This window comes from Ochotona princeps, chromosome 29, assembly GCF_030435755.1.
Source record: "Ochotona princeps isolate mOchPri1 chromosome 29, mOchPri1.hap1, whole genome shotgun sequence".
NCBI lineage: Eukaryota > Metazoa > Chordata > Mammalia > Lagomorpha > Ochotonidae > Ochotona > Ochotona princeps.
Window position 1 is genome coordinate 17872284 of NC_080860.1, and position 26725 is coordinate 17899008.

The window sequence follows — 26725 nt, forward strand, 5'->3', positions numbered from 1 at the left end:
GTGCATTGATTCACTCACCAAGTGACCACAATAGCTGGAGCTGAGCCAGTCCGAAGCCAGGAGCCTCCCCCCAGGTCTCCCACACCGGTGCAGGGTCCCAAAGGCTTTGAGCCGTCCTTGACTGCCTTCCTAGGCCACAAGCAGGGAGCTGGATGGAAGTGGAGCAGCCGGGATTAGAACTGGTGCCCATATGGGGTCCTGGTGCGTGCAAGGTGAGGACTTTAGCCACTAGGCCACCATGCCAGGTCCAACTTCCTGGTTTCTTTGATTTTCATAATTAGTGCAGAATTGTCTGTTGAGTCAAAGTGCCTTGCTTTGCACATCCTCCCTCTGCTACAGACATCTCCGTGGCAGGGAACACATTTTCCTCTGACACATTTTCTTCCAGAGGGAGCCGAATGTGAGTGTGGCTGCCTCAAGCTTTCTGGAAGTATCTGACTGCCTCCTTTGGTCATTCCCAGGCACTTGGCATGCCGGGGCCTAGGTTCATGGACCTCTGCCAGCCCCTGGGCACAAGGGCTGGCAGTGAGGGTGTGTTCTCCAGGGCCAGGTTTTGCAGTGGAGGGGGTTCATGGGTGATGGAGGATACTCCCCCATGGAACGATGTGCTTCCTGCTCCCATTGCAATTTCTCATTTCCCCCGGCTGCCTGCAGCCTGACTGTTCGTTAGTTCATCTCTCCACCTCTGCATTTCAACCTGCCAGCCTGGGACCTGATATACTGTCACCAGCTTTCTGCAGCACGCAGGCAGGACCTGGCCGCTATGCAGGGTCTGCCAGCATGCAGCACGGGGCCTGAGTTGTGTGAATGGAGTCAGCTTATGTGTTGTCTTGGTCCTTTTCTTTCCACAGCACCCCAAGTTGCTACTGTTTATTTCGACCCCACCCTGTTCTAGAAGGGAGATCAGGCAGCTTAAAGTAGAACACTTCAACATGACTAAAGCAGCAAAGAAAATGTGGTTAAGAAAAACCGCATAATGGGGAAAACCCACAAGCTGGGAGCATAAAAGCACTCTGCTGCCTCCTCCCGGCTGGGTGGGCGTGACTGTCTGCCTTTTAGAGCCATGCAGGGGAACACGAGGGTTCCACAGTCTTCCGGGTGGTCAAGGTTAGCCCAGGGACTAGCGACTGGCCCAGCAGTTAAGATGCCCACTGCCGTGTTGGAGTGTCTGGGTTCAAGTGCGGGCTCTGGCTGCCAATTCCAGCTTTCTGCTAATGCGGACCCTGGGAGGCAGCAAGGATGGCTTAAGTACTTGGGTCCCTGCCGCCCACTTGGGAGACATGGGTGGAGTGTCTGACTCCCAGCCTCAGCCTGCCCTGGCCTCAGCATGTGGGAGTTCTCTGTCTCTTTGTCTGACTCTGTCTCTGCTTGGCAAGAGATAAAAAAAAAAAAAAATCAAGTTCTGAAAGATTCACATTTTCTTCCAGTCTTCTAGTTCATTTGTCTAGGTGTGTAGTATTTAAGAACACTTTTCCCCGAATTTCTTATGAAGATGACAGTGTAGTAATGAAGATGAAGCCTGTCCTTGAACTTCTTGTAAAATACGACCAGCAGTAGATGTATGTTAGTTGCAAACCTGTAGGGAACTGAAATAGGGCCGTGCAAACTGTTCCTCAGCCCTTGGGGTATTGAATACATGCAAGAGCTATGACTAAAAGGCCCAGCGGTAGCCTAGCACCTAAGCCTAGCACCCGGCAGCCCTGCTTCCTATCCAGTTCCCTGCTGTGGCCTGGGAAAGCAGTGAAGGACAGCCCAAAGTGTTAGGATCCTGCACCCACGTGGGAGACTTGGAAGCAGCTCATGGCTCCTGGCTTCGGATCAGCTCAGCTCCGGCTATTGCGGTCACTTGGGGAATGAATCATTGGACAGAAGATCTTCCTCTCTGTCTCTTTTCCTCTCTGTACATCTGTCTTTCCAATAAAAATAAATAAATCTTTTTTAAAAATTGTTTTTATTTGAAAAATAGAGAGGCTAAACCACATTGGTTTACTCTTCAAATGCCCAGAGCAACTAGGGCTGGGCCAGGGTGAAGCCAGAAGCCCAATATTGAATCTATGTCTCCTAAATAGGTGACAGGGATCCGAGTCTTTGAGCTGCCTTCCAGGGCGCACATGAATAGGAAGCTGGAATTGGAGCAAAAGTTGGAATTGGAGCAGAAGTTGGAATTGGAGCAGTGGCTGGACTCAGACCTGGACCCATGGATATGATAGATAGACACCCCAAGCAGAGAGGAGGAGAGACAAAGATCTTCCTTTCACTGGTTCACTCCCCAAATGGCTACACCAAGCTCTGTGTGAGTGTGTGTGTGTGTGTGTGTGTGTGTGTGTTTTATTTGAAAGGCCAAAGGATAAAGAGGGAAAGACTGAGATCTTCCATCCACTGATTCATTCCCCACATCCCAGCCACAGCTGGGACTGGGCCAGGCTGCAGCAGTGCTAGGCACCTGAGCGCTGCTGGGTCTCCATGCAGTAGTACCTGTGCTGTCTGTCCTCCACCATCCTCCCAGGTGCATTAGCAGAAAACTGGATTCCAACTGAAGCCAGGACTGCAAAATGGAGCTCTGATAAGGGATACGGTGTGCAGGTGACAGCTTAACACACTGCCCTCAAGTAATCTTAAAGGTTGTTTTTATTTGTTTGAAAGGCATAATTGCAGAGAGGGACAGAGGAAGATCTCCTGTTTGCTGGTTTACTCCCAGATAGCTGCAACAGCTGGACTGGCTGGGCCAGGCTGAAGCCAGGAGCCCAGAGTTTTCTTTTCTTTTAAGATTTATTTTATTTTTATGGGAGAGGAAGATCTTCCATCCGATGATTCACACCCCAAGCGGCTGCAGTGTCTTGAGCTGTGCTGATCCGAAGCCAGGAGCCTGGAGCCTCTTCCGGGTCTCCCATGTAGATGCAGGGTCCCAAGGCTTTGAGCCGTCCTCGACTGCTTTCCCAGGCCACAAGCAGGGAGCTGGATGGGAAGTGGAGCCACAGAGATTAGAACCGGTGTCTGTATGGGATCCTGGGGCATGCAAGACAAAGACTTTAGTCACTAGACTATGGCACCAGGCCCCCTAGAATTTCATCAGACCTCCCACATGGGTCGCAGGGCCCTCAGGGACTTGGGTCATCTTCCTGTGCTTTCCCAGGTGCATTAGCAGGGAAATGGATTGTTAGCAAAGCATCTGGGGTTTGAACTGGTTCTCATTCGGGATGCTGGTGCCACAGGCAGCAGCTCAACCCACTACCACGATGGTGGCCCCATCTCAGATAATCTTAAAAGTGGCAGGAGTGTCTTTTAGGGAGTCAAAGATGTACAGCACGTGGGTTGAGCAGTATGGACGTAACACGTGCCATGCAGGCTTTCATCACCATGAAGGTGTGTCTCAGGAATGCCTTTGGCAGGCTGCTGATTGTGATGTCCTTCAGGCTGTCTTTTTCTGGAAAAGTTCTTAAAGCAGGTAACCCCGTCAGCCAAGCTAAGTGAAGGAAAGCTGGGTTGCCTGATTGGCACAGGAATGCTACCTTTTTGAAGGAGTGCCCTCAGGGATGGTATGGGATCTGCTCCTGTTCACAGGCAGTGGGATATCAGTTTCTAGAGGTCCACACTGCAGGACATGGCCACAGGCTCCCACCGTTTTACTTTTGGGACTCTTAAGTAGGGGTGGACAGTTCGCCTCACAGTTGCAATGCCAGTTGAGATGCCACGTGCCCCATATCTGACTATCTGGATTTACTGCAGCTGCTGATGTAGACCGTGGGAGATAGCAGGTGATGGTTCCAATATCGGGCTCCCTGTCACTCATACGGGAGCCCTGGATCGAGTGCCTGACCCTGCTTTTGTCCAGCCTCATACTACTCAGCCATTGTAGGCATTTGCAGCGGGAACCAGTAGAGGGGGATGCACACTCTTTCTGAAATATAAGCTTTTTGTGTTTTTTTTTTTTTTTTAAACTAAATAGCCTGTTCAGGAGGCTGAGTGAACCCCAACAGAATAAGTCCAAAACAGTCCACAGCAAGACACATTGAAAACAACACAGCAAAAAGCCCAAAAAGCCGACTCCTTAGGCATAGGGATAACCTTTTTCCATCTTTGTATTTTCAACCTACTTATTTTATACCTGAATGAGTTTCTTGTAGCTGGTGTGTAGTTGGGAACATAGAAAACTATGCTAAGTGTCCTTCCAAACATCATTTGGCAAACCCCAGAAGAGAAGGAAAGCTATTGTACCTATTCCTGTGTTTGCACATTTTTGCCCCTTCCGGATACTCCCGAGTTTCTTTGATGGATTCCCTTGTAACCACTGTGTTAGGGTGGGTCTGCAGCTGTCTGCAGAGTGTTCCTGAAGGAGTTCTTTCATGGGATGTGAGATGCTTTGTTACTGGCCTTCGCTTTCAGCACTGAACAACAGCAGGCCATATGTTCTCCCCTCGGGCAGCCCGTGGCTCTCACTTCCTGCACCTCAGCAGCCGGCAGTGCTTTCCCAAAGAGGCCCGTGCGGAGGCGAAGCCACATTCTCAGGGAATCCACAGGACAGCTCAGGAAATGCCTCTCTCCTCTTCCTTCGGGATGATTTGGTGGCAGCAGTCTCAAGGGGGATGTGGTTGTGCTATAAATTTAGTTGTTTTGATTCCTGAATGCTGTTTTGGACAATGCTGGAGCAGTGTTTCCTAATCTTTGGTCAGAAGATGTTTTGCGGAAGCCTTGCTTGGAAATTACCTCCTATCTAATTAGTTTAAAAAGTGTTATAGATAAATCACCATGCAGTTCTCAAAGAAAAAAAAGGTTCAGCTAGCCCACATGGAGACAGAAACAAGAAAACAGAGAACTAAGAAAACAAGAAAAGCAGAAAGCAAACATAAGAAGGCAGACTTCAGCCCTGACATGAATAATTACCAGTTAAAAGAGGTTTGCAGAAAAGATGACCAGACGTGACCTAACCGTTATCCACAGGAGACTTTTCAATTATAATGAAATAAGTAGGTTGAAAAGAACAAAGTTTAAAAGTGGTACATCATGCAAATATGGGATCACATAAAACCGGCTTAAAAGTATTTACTGGAAACAAAGAGGAGCATTAAATGCTAATAAAAGGGTAGAATCAGTCAGTGAGAAAGCAGCAATCCTAAATATAACTGCAGTACACAGCAGAACTGGAAATATGTAAAACAAAAACTAAACTGAAAGAAGAAATAAATCTGCCATCATTGAGGAGATCTCAACTTTCTCCCCACAAGTGATAAAACAGCTGGACAGAAAATCAACATGATGGAAGAAGTCGCCAGCACCGTTGCTAAGAAACATCTGATTGGCATTTATAGAACATTCCAGCACAGCTGAATATGCGTCGATCCCGAGCGCCTCTGGAACCGCGTGCATAAGCTGCATGACGGGCCATAAACAAGCCAAGAAATATGAGAGAATGGAAACCATACAGAGTGTGTTCTCCGGCCACAGTGGACCCACATACCTGTGCGCTGAGCAGCACACTCCCAAATAACTCACAGTTCAAAGAGGAAGTTGGAAAAACTACTTGGACCCACAAACTATGAAACTATGTCAGAATTTGGGGAGGATGATCTACAGAGCCAGTGTATACATTAGATTTTTCAAATTTAAATCTTCATTTTACTTTCATTTAAATCTTAACATCTAAATAAACGGGGGAAAAAATGCCATGTCAATAGATCCAAAGATTTAGGATGTCAAGCCTCCCCAAACTGACACACAAGTTTAATGCTGTTTGCTACGAAAATTTAATTCCTGTGACAATTCCAGTATTTTTGTAGGTATAAAAAGATGATTTCAATGTTGATATGGAAAGACCATGGCACTGAAATAGCTAAAGCAGTTTTGCAGACGAATAAAGCAGGGGCATAGCTAACATAAACAAGTCTTTGTGGCATTAATGGAGTGACAGACGCGTCTGTCAGGGGGACAGAATTGAAAATCCAAAAACGGCTCCACACAGGTCTGCCCCATGGATGCAGAAAAATGATAGAAATAAGATAGCTCTTTCAACAGCATTGTGCTGCAATGGTGGGTTATCTGTGTGCAAAGATCTAGACTTGAGCCCCATACCTCATACAAATATTAGCAAGTACTTGTGTCCCTGGCGCCTACCTGACAGACCTGAGCTGAAGCTGCTCCTGGCTTTGTCCCTACCCCAGATGTTTCTGTCATGTGGGAGAGTGGACCATTGCTTGGAAGATCTCTTTGTCTCCCTGCCTTTCAAATAAATGCATTTTTTGTTGTTGTTGTTGGAAAGTCAGATATACAGAGAGGAGGAGAGACAGAGAGGAAGATCTTCTGTCTAATGATTCACTCCCCAAGTGACCGCAATGGCCTGTGCTCTGCCAGTCTGAAGCCAGAAGCCAGGAACTTCCTCCAGGTCCCCCACATGGGTGCAGGGTCCCAAGGCTTTGGGCCGTCCTCCACTGCTTTCCCAGGCCTCCGCGTGAGAGACCTGGAGGAGGCTTCTGGCTCCTGGCTTCATTGCAGTCACTTGGGGAGTGAACCAGCAAATGGAAGATCTTTCTGTCTCCTTTTCCCTGTAAATCTGCCTTTCCATTACAAATAAGTCTTAAAAATATATGTGTATAATAATGCTAATAGGTGGAGTTTGGCTTGGCAGTTAGGATGCCATTCTCACAGTGTACGTGCCTGGATTGAAATCCCAATTCCAGCTTTTTAGTATTGCGGAACAGGGAAGGCAGCAGGTAGTGGCCCAGGTACTTGGGTCCCTGCCACCCACTTGGAGACCTAGACTGAGTTCTTGGCCCTTGGCCTTATCCTAGCGCAATCCCAGCTATGGTGAATGTTTGAGAAGTGAACATATGGAATCTCTCTGTTTATCTCTCTCTGCCACTCCAATAAATAAAAATGTACTTTTAACGTGTAAATAGTGCCCTGGGCAATGTATTTGTAGGATGCCTAGCCTGAGCACTTGAGATTCCTGCCACAAACTACAAAATCCCTTGCCTTCAGCTGCTTGGTGAGTTCTTGCTCACGGCCCAGTTGCAGGTGTGTTGGCATCTAGCCTGTGTTTCTGGCAGAGAAAACAGTGTGGGCCTTATTATATCCTAAACAGACCTGGCTCTTGGGCGTGCCTCCTCTTAAAGGCAGGGAGAGAAGGAGAGAGGGGGAGATCTTCCATCCACTGGCTTATTCCCCAAATGCCCACAGTAGCCAGGAAGGACTTGACCCTGCTGAAGCCAGAAGCCCCATCTCCCTGGCAGGTAGCTGAGACCCAAGTCCTTGCACCAGCTTCTACCCGCTTCCTGGGGCTATGAATTAACAGGAAGCTGGATCGAAGCAGAGTAGCCAGGACTCAACAGGAACTGTGGGGTGGTATGTCCATATCCCAAGCAGGAACTTACTGACTGGGCCACATGCTCACCATAGGCCTGGCTGTTGATGAGGGAGTCATGTCATGTGCCCGTAGGGGGTTCAATCTTGGCTTTCTCTAGTCTGTGGCTCATCCCCACATGGCATCTTGCCAGTCAGGTCTGGGTTGCTGGGCTGAATACAGGAGAAAAACAGCTGACAGAAGGGGAGCTTGCCTGCACTCTGGCCAGCCGCCCACCATCCCATGACTCGCGCCTGATGTGGTTCTGCTTCCAGGGTCTGCATGTCTGTCACCTTGTCAAGTTGCAGATGGCTCTCTGGCCCCGGGCACCATCTTGCTCAATGAGACCCACCGTGTTGCTGGGCTCCGTGCCATCGCAGGTGGCCCCAGCTCAGCAGAGAGGAGGAGAAGGTGGCCGTGGTTCACCAGCTCTGTGTGGCCTTGGCTTCTCTTTTCCTGAACATTAGAGCTAGACCCTGCTGCCACCCAGCTCCAGCCATGAGGGCACTGAGTGGGCCACAAAGGACCTGACACAGGGAACCGTGATCAGTGCCCCCAGATATGGAGGAGAAGCTGTGTGTTGGATGAGGGGGCCATCATGTTTGTCCACTTGTCCGGTCTGCATCCAGGGGCTTGGCAAAGAAGGAAGGAGTGGGGAACCCAGGCCAGACCTGGCCATGGTGGGGTCAGTTGCCATTGGTCACTGACCTGCTCTGCTCTCATTTCAGAGAAGCTGATGACTCCAGAGATGTTCTCAGAGATCCTCTGTGATGACCTGGATTTGAACCCACTGACGTTCGTGCCAGCCATCGCCTCCGCCATCAGACAGCAGATCGAATCCTACCCGACGGACAGCATCCTAGAGGACCAGTCAGATCAGCGTGTCATCATCAAGGTGGGCAGCTCCTGTCCCTGCTCTGGGGACCTCTGTGCGCTGGACTAGGGAAGTGGGGAGTGTCGTGGTGCTGTGCGGGTCCCCCAAGGCCCACGGAGACGGAGACCTGTGCTGTGGGGTTGGAAGCCTTCACTCACACAGCCCTCCTCTCCTCTGGGGCAGTGGGCCTACTTGTCAGAGGAAGAGATCACACTCTGGGCAGGTTCAGGGGATGCCACTGTGGCACTGCCAGGCACTGAGCCAAGCCTGTGGGGTGCAGAGCAGGTGAAGGCAGCCGATGGGCACAGGAGGGATGCACACAGCACAGTGGGCAGCCTGTCGCCATCTTTCCAGGAACACCCTAAGGCAAAATGACGTCATCCACTCATCCTCCAGGGGACTCCTGGGTTGCTTCCATCTCTCGGCCGTTGTGAGCAGTGCTGCCAGTGTGGCTGTGCACGTATCTGGGAGTAGGATTGCTGTGTCACATGAGGACTCTTGGGGAACCCCCAGACTTCCCCCATTGCAGCTGCACCATTTTACCTTTGCACCAACAGTGCACACGGCCTCCAGTTGGTCTGTCCATGTGCATGCACCTGCCCATGCCCACACCCTGCAGAATTTACATGCTCATCTGTGCACACATGGGTGGCAGGGAGGCACAGAGACAAGGCTCCCTTCTGTTGGTTCATCCCACCAAATACCTGCAACAGCCAGGGCTAGGCCAGGCTGAAGCCAGGAGCCAGGGACTCAGTTGCAGTCTGCTTTGTGGCTGTCAGGGACCCAATTACTTATAACTACTGCCTCGCAGGGTGTGCACAAGCAGGAGCAGGGCATGACTAAGGAAGGAAGAGGATGTTGTGGAAAGCATAATAGCAGGTGTCTCATCTTTGTCCCCAAGCACAGCCTCCCTGGCCCTAGCTCTGGGGGCTTCACTGTGGGTACCTTGTCTTGTCCTATAGCTGGGTTGAGAAAGCCAGGGTTACCATGGTTCCAAGTGGCTGGTCTGGGCCACAGGAGAGGCCCTTAGGAGTCTTACCACCCAGCTTCCCTGCCAGTTTCCTCAGAACTGAGCACCAGTTTCTCTGTTATCTTGAACTAGGCTCATAGGGTAGCAACTTCAGATTCTGCCACATTGGGCCCCGCCTGCTCCCCATCTACAAGCTTCCTTCATGGCTGATGACATACCCAGGATCCCCACCTGTGGGATGGCATCAGCTGGTAGCTGGGTGGATATTGTGCCCAGCTTCAGTTTTCTGCTGTGCCCTCTGGCGCAGCAGCATTGGTGTTTTCCAGTACCGAGAGCTCACTAGACACAGCTGGTTCCAGGAAGCCTGTGCTGCTGCGGACTGGGCTGTATTTCCCAGGCCAGGGACCCTGTGGGATGTGACCCCAGGGACAGCATCCCATCTTATAGGTGAAAAACCGAATGTCGTACTGAAGGTCCCCCTTATGAAGAAGGCTCTGAAGAACAGCTGGGAGTCCCTGTGATGTCATTCTTTTTTTCATTGTTATTTGATTTGAAACAGAGAGAGAGAAACAAAACAAAACACATGAACATATGAACATATGAACCTGCTGGTTCACGCCCCAGATGCCTGCAACAGCCAGGGCTGGGCCAGGCACAAGATAGGCATCTGGAACTCAGTCTGGTCTCCCATGTGGGTGGCAGGGATCCAAGTACCTGAGCCATCACCTGCTGCCCCCCCCCCCCAGGATACACGGTAACAGGAAACCATAAAAGAAGCAGAGGATGTGGGATGTGGGTGCCCCAAGCAGTGATGGAAGCCTCTGTACCCAACGCCTGCCCTGTGAGCTTGTTCTCTGGCGCTGTCCTCGCCATGGTGGATACAGGACAATGGAGCCATGGCAGCAGCTGCCTCCCTGGAAAGTAGCACCTTGGGTTGGAGCAGCCTCTTGGCAACACAGTGACCAAATCCTAGGCCTGGCAGCTGTGGCCTGCGTGGTCTCTTTGGGGAGCCTGAGAACTTGGTGCTGCCGAGATGCAAGCCGTCAGCCTCCATGGCCCTGGCCCGGCCCTGTCTGGGGGAGCACACAGGTTTGTGGGGGACTGTTTGAGGCCTTGCTTCTGAACCTGTCCAGACTGCACCCACTCCTTCCCACGCCCTCAGTGGCAGCCAGAGCCTCTCCTGCCCAGCTTTCCCCATAGAAGCCAAGCCCTGCCGACAGCCTGGGGGGCCCTCAGCGTGGGCCCCAGCTTGCTTGCTGCTCTCACCTCCTCGCCTTATCTCCACCCTGGACTGCCTGGGTGCCAGGCCTCACTCCTCAGGCCTTCACACTGCTCTGTGTGAAAGGAACCACAGGCCAGCTCTCTGGGCTCATTCAGCCCTTCCTATGGCTTCCCGCCTGTAGAGTCAGCGCCCCACTTCCTGGCCTTCCCTGGCTTCCCTTCCCCGGTCTCAGTGTAGTCTGCATGCCCTGTGCCCATTCACACGCGCCTCGCTCAGCACCTGCCAGGATGCCTTGTGGAGTGTTTGTCTGCTTCCGCCTCTCCTGGTGTGCCCACAGGCTGTGTTTCTGAATAAAGGAGTGCTCTAGTGACCACACGGCAGGGGATGGGCAGCACAACGCACGAGCCTAGGCAGAGATGACTGTTGGGTGTCAGCTACCCAGGTGGGCCTGTTGGGTCCTGCCTAGTGTGCTCCCAGGGCCTGCCTGCTGCTGCACGTTCTTTCCCGGGCCCAGTGCCCATGTGGTTTGCCCGGCATGCCATTCCAAGTGGGAAGAGGAAGCTTCTCCGAGTCAGTTCCAAAGACCCGGGCGAAGCTCCAGGTGTGAGCGTGCAGAGGGATGGAGGGGGGCCCTGGGACCACTGCACCCCAGTGTGTGCTGTGACCCCCACTCCTCAGCCTCCTCCCTGTGTCCTAGGCTCATGGCCATCACTCCTTGTTGCCTGCCTGAAGCAGAGGCCCTGGGACTGTGCCAAGGATGTCTGGTTTGAGATGGAAAATGAGTGGACAAAGGGCCATGGCCATGCTGCAGTCCTGCAGACTGTGAAGACAGCAGGGGTGGAGCAGAGGGGGTAGGTGGGCAAGTAGGGCCACGGTGAGGAGACTTGAAGGAAGCTGGTTGTGCCCAAGTGAGGGGAAGAACATTCTTGTAGTTGGAAACAGATCTAGAAGGCTCAGGAGCACAGCACTTCCTGACATGAGCAGGGTTGCAGGCCCTCGTTTCCCTGATGTAGGCAGAAATCCCAAAGAGTTTTCCGAAAGCCGCACCCAGTTCACCACGTTGCTGCCCACCTGCCACTCTGGCCCTCACCTACTTAGTGGCCCCATGCACCAGCAGCATGCTCTGGGCAGTGGTACATGGGCCTGTTTTAGCTCACGCAGCAGGCAGATGACCTAACAGATGGGATGCTGGGACCCCAAAGGGTCCATCCCATGTGAGTCAGTGATTATGGTTCAGCACAGGTACAACTGACCAGAGAGTGAGGAATCAAGATGGTTCCCCAAAGGGAGTATGGGCATGAGTGGGAGCTGCTAGGGGCAGGCAGTGTCCCACCCAGGCCGGGGTGCTGGTTTCCTATGTAGCCACTTGCGACAATGCCATGAGTGCACGTGAACTGGGCCTCCGTGTCACCTGCCAACAGGAGTGGGCTTGGAAGTGGGAGAGGAAGGGAGCTGGCCTATGCCTGTGCTACTCTCCCTCTTGCATATGACCTGTCACCTGGCCAGGTTGGCATAGATGGGGCACCTGTAGGAACATGCTGGTGAAATGATTTGGGGAGGGATGTAGACAGTGACCTCAGATGGGAGTTCAGAGACGTCTGTGATGAGGGACACCTGAGCGGAGCCCTGCCTGGCAAAGTCACAGAACAATGCCAAGCAGTAGGGGTGAAGGGCAGGAAAGCCAGGCCTCAGCCGGTATGAGGGCTGGGAATGGAGCTGAACTTCCGACGCATGACTGCCCAGCCCTAACCCAGAACCCCTCACAGCTGCCAGGAGGTCTGTGGGGCCAGCTCTGGGCAGATAGGAAGTTAGGACAAGGCCCAGTCCTAGCTCGTCTCTTTCCACCTGCTTGCAGCCTCCCTGGGCTGTTCACGGTGCTACCTGCTCTGACCCCAATCCTGGTCGCTTCTCTAGCTGAACATCCACGTGGGAAACATCTCCCTGGTGGACCAGTTTGAGTGGGACATGTCAGAGAAGGAGAACTCGCCGGAGAAGTTTGCCCTGAAGCTGTGCTCGGAGCTGGGGCTGGGCGGGGAGTTCGTCACCACCATTGCCTACAGTATCCGGGGACAGCTGAGCTGGCATCAGAAGACCTACGCCTTCAGGTAGGATTGGGCGTGAGCCTCACTCTTTCTCCCTCTCCTGCCAGACCACTTTGGGGAGACCTCCTCAGGAGCGGTAACAGCTTGGGACTTTGTCAAGCTTCCCAGCACAGGCTGGCTGTGGTCTCAGCGGGCTAAGGAGGTGGCGTTTTGGAAGCAGTCACCTTGCGCACACTCGTCACCCAGTGTGACCCTGAAGTCTTATCCCAGGTGCGGCTCCCAAGCTCTTGCCCATACTGTCCGGCCAGGGGGGCTCCCTCTGGTCCACCCCAGACATGGACCTCCCCAGGGGCCAGGGACTCCACTAGCAGCCCCATTCCGCCGGAGCTGCCCTGCCTTGGTTGTACAAGAACATCTGCTGCGACTGTGCCACCCAGCACCCCGTCCTGAGTGTCAGGAAGGGAGGCCATTTTCCCCTGTTCGCCGTCACCAGCGTCAGGCGGGCTGTGTAGTCCAGGTGGGACCACCACACTCCAATCTAGAGCCCTTTGCTGCTGGGCGTGAGGGTGGGCCATGGGGAGGCCTCCCCAATCCCAGCAGGAGGTGGGAGCTTGTGTGCCCTGAGGAAGGCCTGTGGTTTGGACCCCTGGTTTCCAAGATCGTTTCTTATTGGGTGGGTGTAGTGCAGGGAGCATCCATCAGAAAGGGATGTTGGGAGTGCATCTGTCCTTCAGACTGTGCTCACTTCTACCCTCCGGGGTGCCGCGAGGCGCAGGGCCAGAGGTCTTTTTGGGGGCAATGCGCGGGACTTATTAGCATGGTGCTCGGCTCTGTTGTTTCCCAGACGTGTTTCTCAGAGCTTCCCGTAAATCTGAGCAAGGGAGCAGGAATGAGGGCACACCCACCACCAGCTGTAAGGCCCTGGGCTTGGAAAGCAGCCGAGTCCCCCAGGGCTCATGGCTGCCCCACTGAGCTGGCACTTCTAGCCTCTGCCACCTGTAACGACCCCTGCCAGCAGCCGTGCTGACCAGCTCCACATGGGCCAACCCAGAGAGCTGGGATGGCCCACCTGTGGGTACACCTGGGCAGACTCGGGGCTGCCAGCCCCAAGAGCCTGTGGACAATGACATCACACAGGTCCCCCCTCTGCCTGAGGCTAGACACTGCGTGGTGACTTTCAGCTAGCTCTGCAGCAGCCAGCCCTGCCAGTCAGGCCTCAGGAGGTGACAGCCCTGCAGCTGTTTAGCACATTCTGCTGGCGTCCCTTCCCTCCACCAGCCCTTGGCAGGGTGCTCTCCACTGTGACTTCCCGGTGACCCAGGCTGGCAGCCTAAATTCCTTGCCAAGCTCCTGGCTGTCTGCTGTTGGCAGAGTGGCTCCAGAGCAGGCTCGCCTTGGGAGTCTCCAGTGGTGGCAGGCCAGGACTTCCAGACAGACCCCGCCTTGATCTTGGCGACCCCTTAATGAACTCCAGCTGTGCGAGCTGGAAGCTTCACCGACCCTGCTCCCCGCTGTGGTCCCCAGCACTGAGAGGGCCGATTTCCAGTCCTTGGAATGAAAGGTGAGCCCATCCTGACTACCGCTGCCAGGCAAGACAGGTGGCCCGGGAGCCCCCTCACCTCAGGAGGGACATCCAAGTCGTCCCTGTTGACCAGGTAATGTGGGCTCTGTACACAAGGCCCTGCCTGTTTCGTACGCTGGAAGGGAACTGGCAGGGAAAGTCTGGGGACCGAGGATCCAAGGTCAGGTCACACCAGACAGCACAGTCCAGACACAGAACTGGGGCTCCCTACAGTGAGGCAAGGCAGGACTGGGCCTCGAGTCCCCTGACCTTGGCCTGCGCTGCCCCACCCTGTGGGACATAGGATAAGGGCCTTCTTAACTGTCTGCCCAGGGAGACCATTGTCAGCCTTTTTCTGTATTCTGCAGGTCCTGAAGCAAAGGGACTGCTGAGCCCCGGGGCCAGGTCCACGCAGCAGGACCAGGGCGTGGCACTTGCTGCCTCATGCCAATTCTGCATCTCTGTCACTCTGCCTGTGAGCGCTGTGAACTTGAACACATGAGTTGTGTTTGTCTTGCCCTAGCCAAGTGCCTGGCTGCCCCACCTTCCCCCCCTTGGTGGCAGGGGCACTGGAGTGTGTGAATAGTACAGCAGGGACCGAAAGCTGCTGCTCACAGGCTGTGTGTGAGCAGAACCATAGTTCCCTCCTGTCAGGGAAATCAAGGCAGGGGGGAGGATGGGTAGAAACAGGGCATGATGATGGGGCAAGATGGGAAAACCAGATGGGGGACAGACTGATCGGGGACTCCTTGAGGACAGCTGGACCAAAGCAGCACACACAGATGTCCTCGAACCAGTGGAGCGGAGGCAGAGAATTCTGCCAGGGCAAGCCTGTGCTGAGCCGAGCCAGTGATGGGGGCTCTCACCCTTCCTGTGAGGAGAGGTAACCCAGAAGAGTTCCTGCCACCTTCTCCAGGCCAGCCCTGTGCCCTGGGGTCAGGGAGGCAGCAGAGGAGACAGCTCCCCGTCTGATAGAGCAGACAGACACCAGTACATGGTCCCAGGGCCATGGACACGTGTGGGGCATTGTGGAAGTGGGAGTGAGGCTGGCCAGGGCCTGGGGTGGGACGGGCCAAGGGGTGCTAAGACAGGGTGGGCAGGTGCTCAGGGAAGGAAGACGGACATTGCCTGACCCTGGGAGAGTGGAAGTGGCCAAGCATCCAGGAGCTTGGCAGCTGGACCCCACTGAGGCCAGACGGTGTCCCTGTGATGGTCCACCATGAGGATCCGGTTCCAGGACACTGGACTATGTGGGTGAGCTGCACAGGTGCCTCATAAAGCCCTGCCCTCCAGCCTTGACCTGAGGTCAGGTTTTATTTTTGTCACAGATTTCTTGAGCTCAAGTTCTCAGATCATGCAACATCCATCTAAAGCATGCCACTCTGGAGGCTGCCCTTGTGGCATAGCTGGTTAAGCCACTGCCTGTGTTGCTGGCACCCCGCATAAGCATTGGTTTGAGTCCTGGCTGCTCCCTGCCAGTGCACCTGGAAAAGCAGTGGCAGATGACCCAAACATGTGGCTCCCTGCCACTCATGTAGGGTAACTGAAGGAGCTTCAGCCTAGCCCAGCTCTGCTCATAGCAGGCATCTGGGAAGTGAACCAGTGGATGGAAGATCTCTTGTTATCTTTTCCTTTCTCTCTAACTCTTTCACGTAAATAGATTTTTAAAAATAAAAATGTAAAAGTATATTTCATTCTGTTGGAGCCACAGCTATCATCAGCAACTTTAGGTTTTTTCATTTTAATTGATTTGAAAGTTCAAAGATAAGAGATCTTCTGTCAACTGGTTAACTCCCCAAATGCCTGCAACAGTTAAACCAAAACTGGAGATGGACTCAGAAGCTGTAGGCATTTCAGACTGCCATGCTTTTAAGGGACCTCTGAATTCTAGCATCAATCAGCACTGTTCTTTTTAGTGACTGAATAGTATTCCACCACGTGGTTATTTCTGCCAGTTCATCAGCTGACAGGCCTCAGGTTTGCTTCCACTTTGTTGGCTGTTGGAAATGCTGCTGCCAAGAGCATTCCCATACAGGATTTTGCTTAAACACCCGTTTCAGTTCCCTCAGGTACATGGCTAGGGGCAGAGCTGCTGGGTCAGAGGCTAATTCTGTGTTCGGATTTTTTGTTTTTAAGATTTATGTATTTATTTTGGAAGTCAGAATTACAGAGAGAGGTCTTCTCTCTGGCTCACTCCTAGATGGTTGACCCAGGGCTGGGCCAGGCCAAAGCCTGAGACACGTGCTTCATGTGGGTCTTCCATGTGGGAGGCAGGGGCCCAAACACTTGAGTCACCTTCCGTTGCTTTTCCAGGTCGTTAGCAGGGAACTGGATCAGAAGTGGAGCAGCTGGGATATGAACTGATGCCCACATAGAATGCTGGCATTGCATACAGCAGCTTAACCCCTCTACGCCACAAAACCAGCTCCAGAATTTGTCTTTTTCTCTTGAAGATGTATTTGAGGGCCCGGCATGGTAACCTAGTGGCTAAAGTCTTCACCTTGCACACACCAGGATCCCATATACGCACCGGTTCATATCCTGGCTGCTCCACTTCCCATTCAGCTCCCTCCTTGTGGCCTGGGAAAGCAGTCGAGGATGGCCCAAAGCCTTGGGACCCTGCACCCGTGTGGGAGACCCAGAAGAAGCTCCTGGCTCCTGGATTTGGACCAGCTCAGCTCTGGCCTTTGCAGCCACTTGGGGAGTAAACCAGCAAATGGAAGATCTTCCTCTCTGTCTCTTCTCCTCTCTGTATTATATAACTTTCCAATTAAAAAAATATTAAATATATATATATATATATTAAAAAGTGATAGATGAGAGAGAGATCTATCATCTACTGATTTTCTCCTCACGTACCTATAAGGCCGAAGACCGTGGCCCAGAGTTCCTCTGCCAGTGTGACAGGGAGACAGGCATTTGGGCCATCATCTGCTGCCTCCCAGGTGCACTCGCAGGTATCTTAAGTCAGAAGCAGAGCTCCCCAAGGACTTCCCAAGGTGTGGCTTAACCTACTGCACAACAGCCACGCCCCCTCTCCTCCCGCCAACCCAACCTTGTGGCTACTTCTCCACCACGTCCCATCCCCCCAGTGGGGTAAGGTTTGTAGTCCTGTGGAACCCCGTCACACTTGGCATTCAGGACCTTGGCAGTCCCAGCCATCTGAAGGGCCTACACTGGTACTGAACAGTGGTTCTTAATTTGCATTTCCTGGAATCCTTTGCCCCCCTTTCACAGGGTTATTTGTCAGGGGCTGTGAGAGTTCTTCATGAGCAATAGATTGTAGACACGGGGCCCTTACCCGGGGTGATTTGTAAATATCTGCTCACAGTCTAAGAGGTTGTCTTAGCACTCTGTGACACGTGCAGAGCAGGACCATGTTTGATCTTTGGTGTAACTTAGGGTACCTAGTGTCCGGTTTGCCAAGGGTGCATTCAGAGTGGTGTCACGCTGTTGCCACCTCCAAGTCCTTCAGTCCCAGCCCTGTGTGCAAAGTGCTGCTGTTTCCCCACGCGCTGGACCTGGCCCCCGCTTGACCGCGGTAGGCACAAGACCTGGCAAGCATCGATTGCAGACAGAAGGCCGGGGTATCCTGGTTTTTCTCCTTGATTTCAGCGTTGAGTGACCTTGGGCAGGTCACATCCCCTTTAGAGCTTTGCCTTCTTCAGCGATCAAGAGAGTTCCCTTGCCTGGTCTGTCTGTCACGAGAGGACAGTGACGCTGACTTGAAGCAGGCAGTCCCAGCAGGGGTCCTCTTCCAGCCCCCAGGACCCCTGGGCAGTCAGGACAGCACCTCTGCCTGCACGCCGCCTCCTCCACTCCCTCACACACCCCTCCCCGCTCCAACCTGAGCAGGCACATGCTGGCTCCAGGCCCATTCCTAGGCCTGGCTGGAGCCATTCTTATTTTAGAACAGCCGGCTGGAGTGGAATCTTCCCAGAGTCTAGGGGAGGTAAACAAAGGGGCCTATGGGGCCTGCTCGCCAGCTCTTGTGTAAACGCAGAGGAAAACATGTTTTGCTCCCCTTTGCCTGGACCCAGCTTGGCGCCTGCTCACGTCTGCCCCCCTTCCTCCTCCTCCCCCCCGGCTGGGTGCCCCCAAGGTGGGGAGTGATGTTTGGGGTCTGTGGCTGCACCATTCCTGGCTTGCCAAATGCAGCTGCCGGGGAGGGGTCAGCGCCGGGGGAGCCGGGGGTGGGGTGCTGCCCAGTCGCAGCCGGGCCTCTGAATCACCAGCACGAGCTCCAGCTTCCAAGTCTCCCAGACACAGCCCCCGGAAGCTGGGCTTCCGCAGGTCAGGCTGACAGATGTGAGAGACTGAGGGTAGGGATAGCTCCAGGTTCCCTGCAGTGTCCCCCAACGCCCCAGGCCACAGGGAACAGCACTGACCAAGCCAGCCTTGCCCTGGCCAGCCAAGCTGGCATAGGCCCTTGGCTGCCAGTGCCTGTCAGCTAAGGCAGTTAGGAGCTGGGCTCTGGCCTCAGACCTGGTTGTCCAGCCAGCCCATGTGGTAACCTTGGCACCAGGTGCAGGGAGATCATGGGTAAAGACCTCTCACCCTCAATAGATGGCCACAGGGAGCCCCCGCCCCTCCCAGAGCTAATGGGGCATGTAGAACTGGGTGGTGTTTCCCTGAGGAGATGAGCAGAGTGGACAGAGTCAGGCTGGGAGGCCTTCTCCCTGGCTGGGCTGCATGGTTGGCACCACAGCCAGCCCGCCTTACAGAGGTGAGACTGAACAGAGCCCTGGGGCCCAGCAGTGTCTGTAATGCCAGCCTCCTCCTCAAGCATCCTGTTCCTTAAAAGCCAAGCCCTGCAGTGGCAATAGCTTAGCCCCACTTCTCCCTCCCCCAGCACCCCCAGGCCCCTCTGGCCAGGGAGCAGTACCCAGGCCACAGCCTGAAGTCTCAGAGGGACCCGGCAGCGGGATGTGGCTTCTGGGGGCCAGCCCCTCCTCTGGCCTGTGTTGTTCTTAGACTTGCCCTGGCCTGCAGGTTCCACCTCCTGGCTGTGGTCTGGCCCAGCTGTGCTACTGTGCCAGGGGGCACCCTACATGTGCTCACCGGGTGCAGTGGATTTAGCTGGGAAGTCAGGTACCCCTGTTGCTGGGAAAGGTGGCCCCTCTGTCCTCCAGCTCCCTGGACATTGAGGGACAGGAGCTGCCCTCACTGCCCCTATCAGCTGCGCTGGAGCCTTGCCTTGGCTTGTGGCTGGCCCAGGGGCGGGCAGGCGGGAACCAAGCAGAACCTAGACCTTCCCACCATGTCTAGCTTACTGAGTTCTGCCTGCTGGGGGGTGCAGGGAGATGATTGCTGGGCACTGCAATTGTTCCCATCACTGCCTTCCCTCCCCCAGTGAGAACCCCCTGCCCACGGTGGAGATTGCCATCCGGAACACAGGCGACGCTGACCAGTGGTGCCCGCTGCTGGAGACCCTGACTGATGCCGAGATGGAGAAGAAGATCCGCGACCAGGACAGGAACACAAGGTACCACAGCCCTGGCTTGCCCATGGGCACCCTGCTTCCCCACGGGCCACAGTGTCAAGTCAGACCAGGCCCCAGGGTTCCCAGAGAGATGGGCTCAGAGAGGGCTGGGGGTGCGTCCCCTAGGTGCCCACACCTGGCCACCCTGGAGAGCCCGTGGGAGGGAGAGAGGCCACCCTGGGCTCACAGCGCCTCCCTTGGGCTCCCCCTGCAGGCGGATGCGGCGTCTGGCCAACACTGCCCCAGCCTGGTGACCCTCCTGCCACCATCAGCTCCCACGGAGCAGCGTGCAAGATCAAGATCGGACCACTCCCCTTCCTCTTCTGGCTGCAGGGGAGAGGTGGGGCTGGCCTGGTGTCACCCAAAGGAACTGGGCGGGGGCAGGGGGCCTCTGACTCGCCCTCCCCCGCCACACATTCCACTTGCTGAGCCCCAGTCCTGTCGCACCACCCTACCCCTAGTACCCTACCCCAGTGTCTGGGGTCAGGAAGAAGCCTCCTTTTGGGTTGTGTTTTGTTTTTGTATAGGAGCCCCAGGCAGGGCTAACAATACTTTTCAAATAAAAGGTCATGTTCAAGTTCTTCAAAACAGTACCATAAAGAGTGGGAGACAGGACCCCAGGGTGGGACCTGAGCAAAGCCCAGGCCCATTCCTGCTTGGGCGGGCGGGGGCTCTGGGACTCCGCTGTTAAGTCACCTCAGTACCCAACAGGGCCCCATCCCTGCTTCTCCCTGGGTATCCTTGTTTCCATCCTACCACTGGAGGGCTCTTGATCACAGAGGGGCGGTGAGGGGATGGAGAAAAAGCTGGGCTGGTGTGTCTGTCCACCCCCAGCCCTCTGCCCAGCCTTTGGAAGGGGCCCCTGGCTCTCCTGCAAACTCTGGGCGGCCCCAGCTCTGCTCTGCCCAGATAAGCTGCTGCTGTTTGGGGCCACTACTTAACCTTGTCAAGGCTGGGGTTCCTTGTAGCACCGTGGGGACAGCACCAGCCTGGGCACAGGAGGGCCTGACAATACCTGCTCTGGCCTTGCTCCCTGGGCAGCTCCTTCCTCCTGGGAGGGCTGGGAGGACGATGGCCCCTGCTGACTCAGGGCTGGATGTGCCCAGTTCTCCCAGCCCTCCACCCCCCGGCAAGAGCCTCTCAGTCCCCATGCCCTTGTGGGTGATATGGAAGCATCTGTGAGGGCAGCTCAGTGCCATTACCTGGCTGGCAGATCCTTCCTTGCCAGGGCAGGGGTAGAACTGAGCAGGGCTTGGGACTGTGAGTGGCCAGCAGGCCTGGCTGTAAGAGCTGGGGGCTCCCAGGAGCCAACCCTGAAGCACATTCCTGGGTCTCCTATCAGAGTGGAGTTCACCGGGGTCCCACAGTGAGGGGACAGCCAGACCTCCCAGGCTAGGGGAGTCTGCTCAGGGTATGATTGAGGGCCAGCTCTGTGCCCTTCCCCACCCCAGCTGGTGGGATGGAGGGAAGCCCTGGCTGCCTTTTTTCCCCAGGCCCATGCATTCAGAGTACCGGCAGCCTGCATGCCAAAGGGAGCAGGTGCTCCATGAGGTTTCCCTGCAGAGCGAAGTCAGTCTGCAGCATCGGCAGGCCTGGAGCACCCAGGAAGGCTGGTCAGGGTGCTGGATGCACACGCCACGGAGAGGAAGAGGGAGCTGTGGGCGGTGGTGGCAGCAGGTCCTCAGCTAGGCTGGCAAGGCCGGGGCTGTCTCCCTGGGCCAGGCATGGGACTTATCAGGTGAAAAGTCAAGGTCGTGAGGTCACAAACGGGAAGACCCAGGCCCGGTCTTCCTCTGCACCTGACCCCATGGGGCCTCCTTCGCCAGCTGGACAGGTGCTAGGGTTGCTGATGGGCACCAACGTGAAGGATCCAGGATAGGCAAGGCATCTGCACACGGACTGCTTGGGAGCACCTGGTCCTGCCTAGCCAGCTCACTTGCAGGCAGGAGCAGAGGCCCAGGGTGGGCAGCTTGCCTGATGCTCCATCCCTGCACTGCTGGGCTGGTGTAAGCCATGAGCTCTGCTGGGCCCCCATAGGCAGCGTTTCTGTTCTCCGTGTCCCCTCCATCCTACCCGCTCCCGTGAGGCTCAGAGGGCAGGCGGAGCTGAGGCTGCAGGTCATTGTTTATTTGGGTAGGCTTGGCCTCCAAGCAGTTGCTCAGCTGCTGGCACCTGCCAGTGGGCTCACTGCTGCTGCGGGGGTGGCCCCTGTGGGGGTTCTGCTTGCTCCTCAGGAAGGGGCAAGTAATTGGGGTCCTCCTCAGGGGTATCCAGTAGCAGCTTCCTGCAGGAAGGGGCCAACAGGTCTACACTGGGGGAGGGAACCCCTGGAGGCTCGGGAGGGGATGGGGGCAGCATCTCTAACACTCACAGGAAGCCAGGGGTCAGCAGCAGCCGCTTGCCTCCTGGCTGGTTGGGAAAGACATCCTCCAGGAAGTAATAGATGTGGCCCACGGCGATCCCTGCAGGAGACACAGAGAGCCTGGAGCCACCTCTGCAGCAGGGGGCAGACCCCAGAGAGGGGTGGGCCTGGGAAGGCTGGGCAGCCTGCATGGGGCTGGGTGGGCAGGCAGGCTCTCACCGAGCAGGTCCACGAGGATGGAGTTGCCCAGCAACATCGAGAAGCCCATGAGTGCCCAGGGCAGGAATGGCGCCTGGAAGGTGAGCAGGCCGAAGAAGTTGACCCTCACTTGTGGGCTGCGGCGGCTCCACACGTACACAAGCATAGCTGTGAGCGCCTGGCCCAGGAAGAACAAGCTGCCCAGCAGTCCCAGCAGCTGGGCCTGAGTCAAGGTGTTGGTGGGGTGCAGGCCTTGCCCAGGCTCTGGACCCCAGACTTCCTGAGCATGGACAATCCTTGCTCCATTGCCCACGGCATCTACCCAGCAGCCTAGCAACCCAGACTCAGGGCACCCCTGGCTTATCGTGCACTTCCTGACTCAGCAGCCAGGCCCGGGTGGAACCTGAGCTGGCAGGGCACCTCTGCCCTGCTCCCGAGCTGGTGACAAACCCCAAGGCCAATACGGGACCCGGCCAGAGGTGCCCAGAGGAAGGATACGGTCATAAGGAAGCCCCCGAAGAGAAACATGAAGACAAAATCAGCCGTGCGGCCCCGGAAGGAGCCCTCCTCCAGCATGCGGCAGTACCGGAACCTGCGGCGGCCGCGGTTTAGGAAGAAGCGCCAGGAAGCACGACATGGAGGTCCCGGAGTCCCTGCTCCCCGCCGCCCCTAGCTGCCCCTGCCCCCCAGCCCAGCTCCAGGGCGGCGCAGGATACACGAAGAGCATATGGAAGAAGAAGCTGAACCCCAGGGGTCCGAAGAAGAGGAAGTTGGTGACGAGCCTCCAGACCTGCGGCGGGAAGGGGCGGGCGGTCAGGCAGGGTCAGTGTGGAGGGGCGGGAAGGCGACATGCAGGGGTGAGGCGGCCTCACCTGCAGCTTCCGGAACACGAGATGCGGGTTGAAGTAGAGCTGGAAGGGACTCAGGAGTTCCAGCTGCTACGGAGCCAGGCGCATGTCAGGGGGTGTCCCCGAGGTGACCCTCCCCAAGTCCCCATGTGACCCTCCCCACGTCCCCGAGGTGACCCTCCCCAAATCCCCGGGGTGACCGTCCCCAGGGTGACCCTCCCCACGTCCCCGGCCCACCCACACAGCGGGTCCGCTCACCACGGCGGCAGTGGTGAGGATGCAGGCCGCAGTGTAGGTCCGCGTCACCGCCGGCACCTGCAAGAACTCGGCTGTCAACCCCCGCCACGCCATTGAGCCTCCTGGAGGCACACGTGGCCGGCCTGGAAGCGCGTTCTTTAACCGGCCGCCGAGTCCCGCCTCGCTGCCCTGCTCGGGCAATCGGCGCAGGACGTCCGGGCTGGAGGGCGGGTCGCTGGTCTCCCTAGCCAGTGGAAAGAAGACGAGGGAGGTCGGGGGCGGGCGAAGGGAGTAGGCGGCAGAGGCTGGCGCCCAATGAGCGGGTCCCAGAGTTGAGCACGTGGCGGTTGTTGTGGCTGCGGTGGCGGCGCGGGAGAAGCGCGGCCAATGGCTAAGCCCCACGGCGTCCGCGGGGCGGGGGCGGGGCAAAGGCTGCGGACAAAGGATGGGAGGGAGCCGGTAGGTAGTGGGTGCAGCAGGTGCACAGGCGGGGGCGGGGCAAAGGATGCGGAGTGGCGGGCGAGCCGCAGCAGGGGCAGCAGGGGCAGCAGGGGCAGCAGGCGGGCAGTAAGGGAGGCAGAGGGGCAGCAGGCGCAGCAGGCGGGCAGCGGGGGGGCAGCAGGCGGGCAGCAGGGGCAGCAGGGACAGCAGGTGGGGGCGACCGCCGAGGGATGCGCGGGAAGGCAACTCTGGCGGCGCAGGGGGAAGGCCGGTCCTCTGTCCAGGCCGTGGGCACCTGACCCCCTTGACTCCTGACTTTGGGAACCTCTGGCTCTGGAAGCCGAAGGAAATGCCAGGCTGGAGAGGACCTCATGATTCTGGCGGGAGAGAGGGCCTTCATTCATTCTGCTCATTCATTCGTTCAGCCGTGGGGAGCCCTGTGCTCGCGTCGAGAAAACGGAACCAACAGATGCTGCCCCTTGCCGTCCATCCGAGGCCGCAGACCGGCCTGTGCTGATGGCAAGAGGTGCCAAGTGCAGGCTGGGATGGGTGTGGATAGGGGACCTCCCCGGGCCAGTGGTACATGCATGGGTTGGTCTTGGGAGCTTCTGGGAGATGACATTTGATTGCTGTTTTTATTAACTTAAAAAAAAAAAGATTTGCTATTATTTGAAAGGCTGAAACACACAGAGAAGGAAACACAGAGGTCTTTTATCCACCAGCCCACTCCCCAAATGGCTGCAGCAGTTGGGGCTGAGCTGAATTGGTGCAAAACTAAGAGCCAGAAGCTTCTTCCAGGTCTCCCTAGCAGGTGCAGGGTCCCGAGGAATTGGGACGTCCTCCACTGCTTCCCGGGCCTCAGGAAGGGAGCAGCATGGGAAGCGGAACGGCCATGACTTCAAGCAGCAAGCACACGGAATGCTGTCACTGCAGGCACAGGTTTAGTCTACATACCACAGTGCCAGCCTCTGATGGTTAAAACAATTTTTAAAAAGAGTTATCAATTTTTAGTGCAAAGTCAGATATACAGAGAGGAGGAGAGAAGGAGAGGAAGATCTTCCGCCCGATGATTCACTCCCCAAGTGACCACAATGGCCGGTGCTGTGCCAGTCTGAAGCCAGGAGCCAGGAGCCTCCTCCAGGTCTCCCACATGGGTGCAGGGTCCCAAAGCTTTGGGCCGTCCTTGACTACCTTCCTAGGCCACAAGCAGGGAGCTGGATGGGAAGCAGGGCCGCAGGGATTAGAACCAGCGCCCATATGGGATCCCGGTGCATTCAAGGCGAAGACCTTAGCTGCTAGGCCACTGTGCTGGGCCCAAAATTTTTTTAAATTATTTTATTTTATTTTTATTGGAAAGTCATATATAGAGAGAGGAGGAGAGACAGAGAGGAAGATCTTCATCCATTGATTCATTCCCCAAGCTGCTATAACAGCTGGAGCTGTGCCGATCTGAAGCCAGGAACCAGGAGCTGCTTGTGGGTCTCCCATATGGGTGCATCTTCAGCTGCTTTCCCTGGCCACAAGCAGGGAGCTGCTGATGGGATACGAACCGCTGCGCATATAGGATCCTGGCGCATGCAAAGCAAGAACTTTAGCTGCTAGGCTACTGCACCAGGCCCAAGTTTTTAAATTAATTTGAAAGAGCAACACAGAGCTGACAGACAGAACTCCTGGCCATTGCCAAGGCAGGGGCAGAAGCCAGGAGCTGAGGACTCAGTCCAGGCCTCCATTGAGCCAGGCCCGAAAATCTGCCTTTCAAGGCTCAGTGTGATGGCTCAGTGGTGTAAGCACTGGGATCCCATATGGGCGCTGGTTCGCGTCCCAGCTGCTCCACTTCCCATCCAGCTCCCTGCTTGTGGCCTGGGAAAGCAATAGAGGGACGGCCCAAAGCCTTGGGACCCTGCACCAACATGGGAGACCTAGAAGAAGCTCTTGGTTCCTGGCTTCAGATCAGTTCAGTTCCAGCTATTGTGGCCACCTGGGGAGTGAACCAGCAAATGGAAGATCTTTGTCTCTCCTTTTCTCTGTAATTCTGAGCTTCTTTTCCAATAAGAATAAACAATTAAAAAAAAAAGATTTACAGAGGAGAGATAGAAACAGATTTTCCATCTGCTGGTTTATTCCCCAAATGGCTCTAATGGCCAGAGCTGAGAGCTCTTCTGGGGCCGGATGGTGACCAGGCTGCTTGTGACTAGAGAAAGCAGCAGAGGACGGTCCAAGCGCTTGGGCTGCTGCACCCATGTGGGAGACACGGAAGAGGCTCCTGGCTTTAGAGTAGCCTGACTCTGGTGGTTGTGGTGGACGGAAGATATATATCTCTCTCTCTCTTTCTTTCTAATTCTGCCTTTCAGATGAATAGGTAAATCTTTAGAGAAAGAGAGGGATCTACCCAGACAGATTTCTCATTACTATTTGGGGAACAGGCAGAGAGAGCCCCCCTATCTCAGCAAAGCTAGCCAGGGTCCTGCTGGAAAGGCAGTGGCCAGGCAGGCAGTGGGGTGGAAAGCCAGGGCCCCGGTCCAGGGCCTGCAGGTGCCAGGCCAGGCTGGGAGGTCGGGTTTCACTTAAAGACCCCAGCCTGCTCAGCCTCCACTACTCAGGGTCAGGCGGGGGCTGCCACGGGGAGGGGCTGTTTGTCTCCCCTTGGACTGGGGGCTCGATAAGGTTGGCGCCAGGGACCAGGGCTGAGACACATTCCTGGGAGGCCGGGGCTCAGGGTGGGGAGGGACAGGCACGTGGGGGTGGCAGGCAGCAGCGGGGTGGGCCCCACAGTGGCTGTGGCTGCTCCAACACCAGGGCACCCCCAGAGGGGAAACTGAGGCCCAGGTTCAGCTGCTTGAGAGACATTAATCAGGTCCACCAATTTCCAGAGCCTGGGGGTACAGGCCGGGACATCCCAGATTCAGGCCTTAGCTCTGGCTCATTGATTCATAGTCGTATTTATTCTTATTGGAAAGGCAGATCACATTTATAGAGAGAAAGAGACAGGAGGATCTTCTGTTCACTGATTCACTCCTCAAGTGGCCCCAACAGCTGCAGCTGAGCTGATTCAAAGCCAGGAGCCAGGAGCCTCTTCTGGGTCTCCCATGTGGGTGCAGGGTCCCAAGCCTTTGGGTTGTCCTCAGCTGCTTTCCGAGGCCATAAGCAGGGAGCTG

General features: G+C 55.7%; 2 protein-coding genes across 3 annotated transcripts in view; one reads left to right on the top strand and one right to left on the bottom strand.

Annotated features, from left to right (window-relative positions):
• The window catches only part of SMARCB1 (SWI/SNF related, matrix associated, actin dependent regulator of chromatin, subfamily b, member 1), a 35228-nt gene extending 15167 nt beyond the window's left edge, over positions 1-20061 (top strand). For both annotated transcript variants that reach the window (XM_004592020.3, XM_004592021.3), the window contains exons 6-9: positions 8062-8228; positions 12314-12504; positions 19356-19487; positions 19699-20061. In XM_004592020.3, the coding sequence (XP_004592077.1) occupies positions 8062-8228; positions 12314-12504; positions 19356-19487; positions 19699-19738 (530 nt within the window). In that variant the 3' untranslated portion in view covers positions 19739-20061. The remainder of the gene's footprint in view (positions 1-8061; positions 8229-12313; positions 12505-19355; positions 19488-19698) is intronic.
• A 1529-nt stretch (positions 20062-21590) lies between these two features.
• DERL3 (derlin 3) lies at positions 21591-23489 on the bottom strand. Its single transcript, XM_004592022.3, has 7 exons — positions 23151-23489; positions 22917-22982; positions 22761-22834; positions 22543-22636; positions 22066-22261; positions 21856-21946; positions 21591-21768 (listed from the first exon to the last, which is right to left on the bottom strand). The coding sequence occupies exons 1-7, from the start codon at positions 23241-23243 to the stop codon at positions 21669-21671; spliced, it is 714 nt and encodes a 237-aa protein (XP_004592079.1). The 5' UTR covers positions 23244-23489; the 3' UTR covers positions 21591-21668.
• Between the last annotated feature and the right edge of the window lie 3236 nt (positions 23490-26725).

Bases quoted from the DNA above. Each gene is read 5' to 3' on its own strand.
- DERL3 (XM_004592022.3), bottom strand. From the start codon at position 23,243: ATGGCGTGGCGGGGGTTGACAGCCGAGTTCTTGCAGGTGCCGGCGGTG. The intron at 22,262-22,542 runs GTATCCTTCCTC...ACTCAGGCCCAG, and splicing joins TCGGGGGCTTCCTTATGACC to CTGCTGGGACTGCTGGGCAG. The intron at 21,947-22,065 runs GTGAGAGCCTGC...TGTCTCCTGCAG, and splicing joins CATCCTCGTGGACCTGCTCG to GGATCGCCGTGGGCCACATC.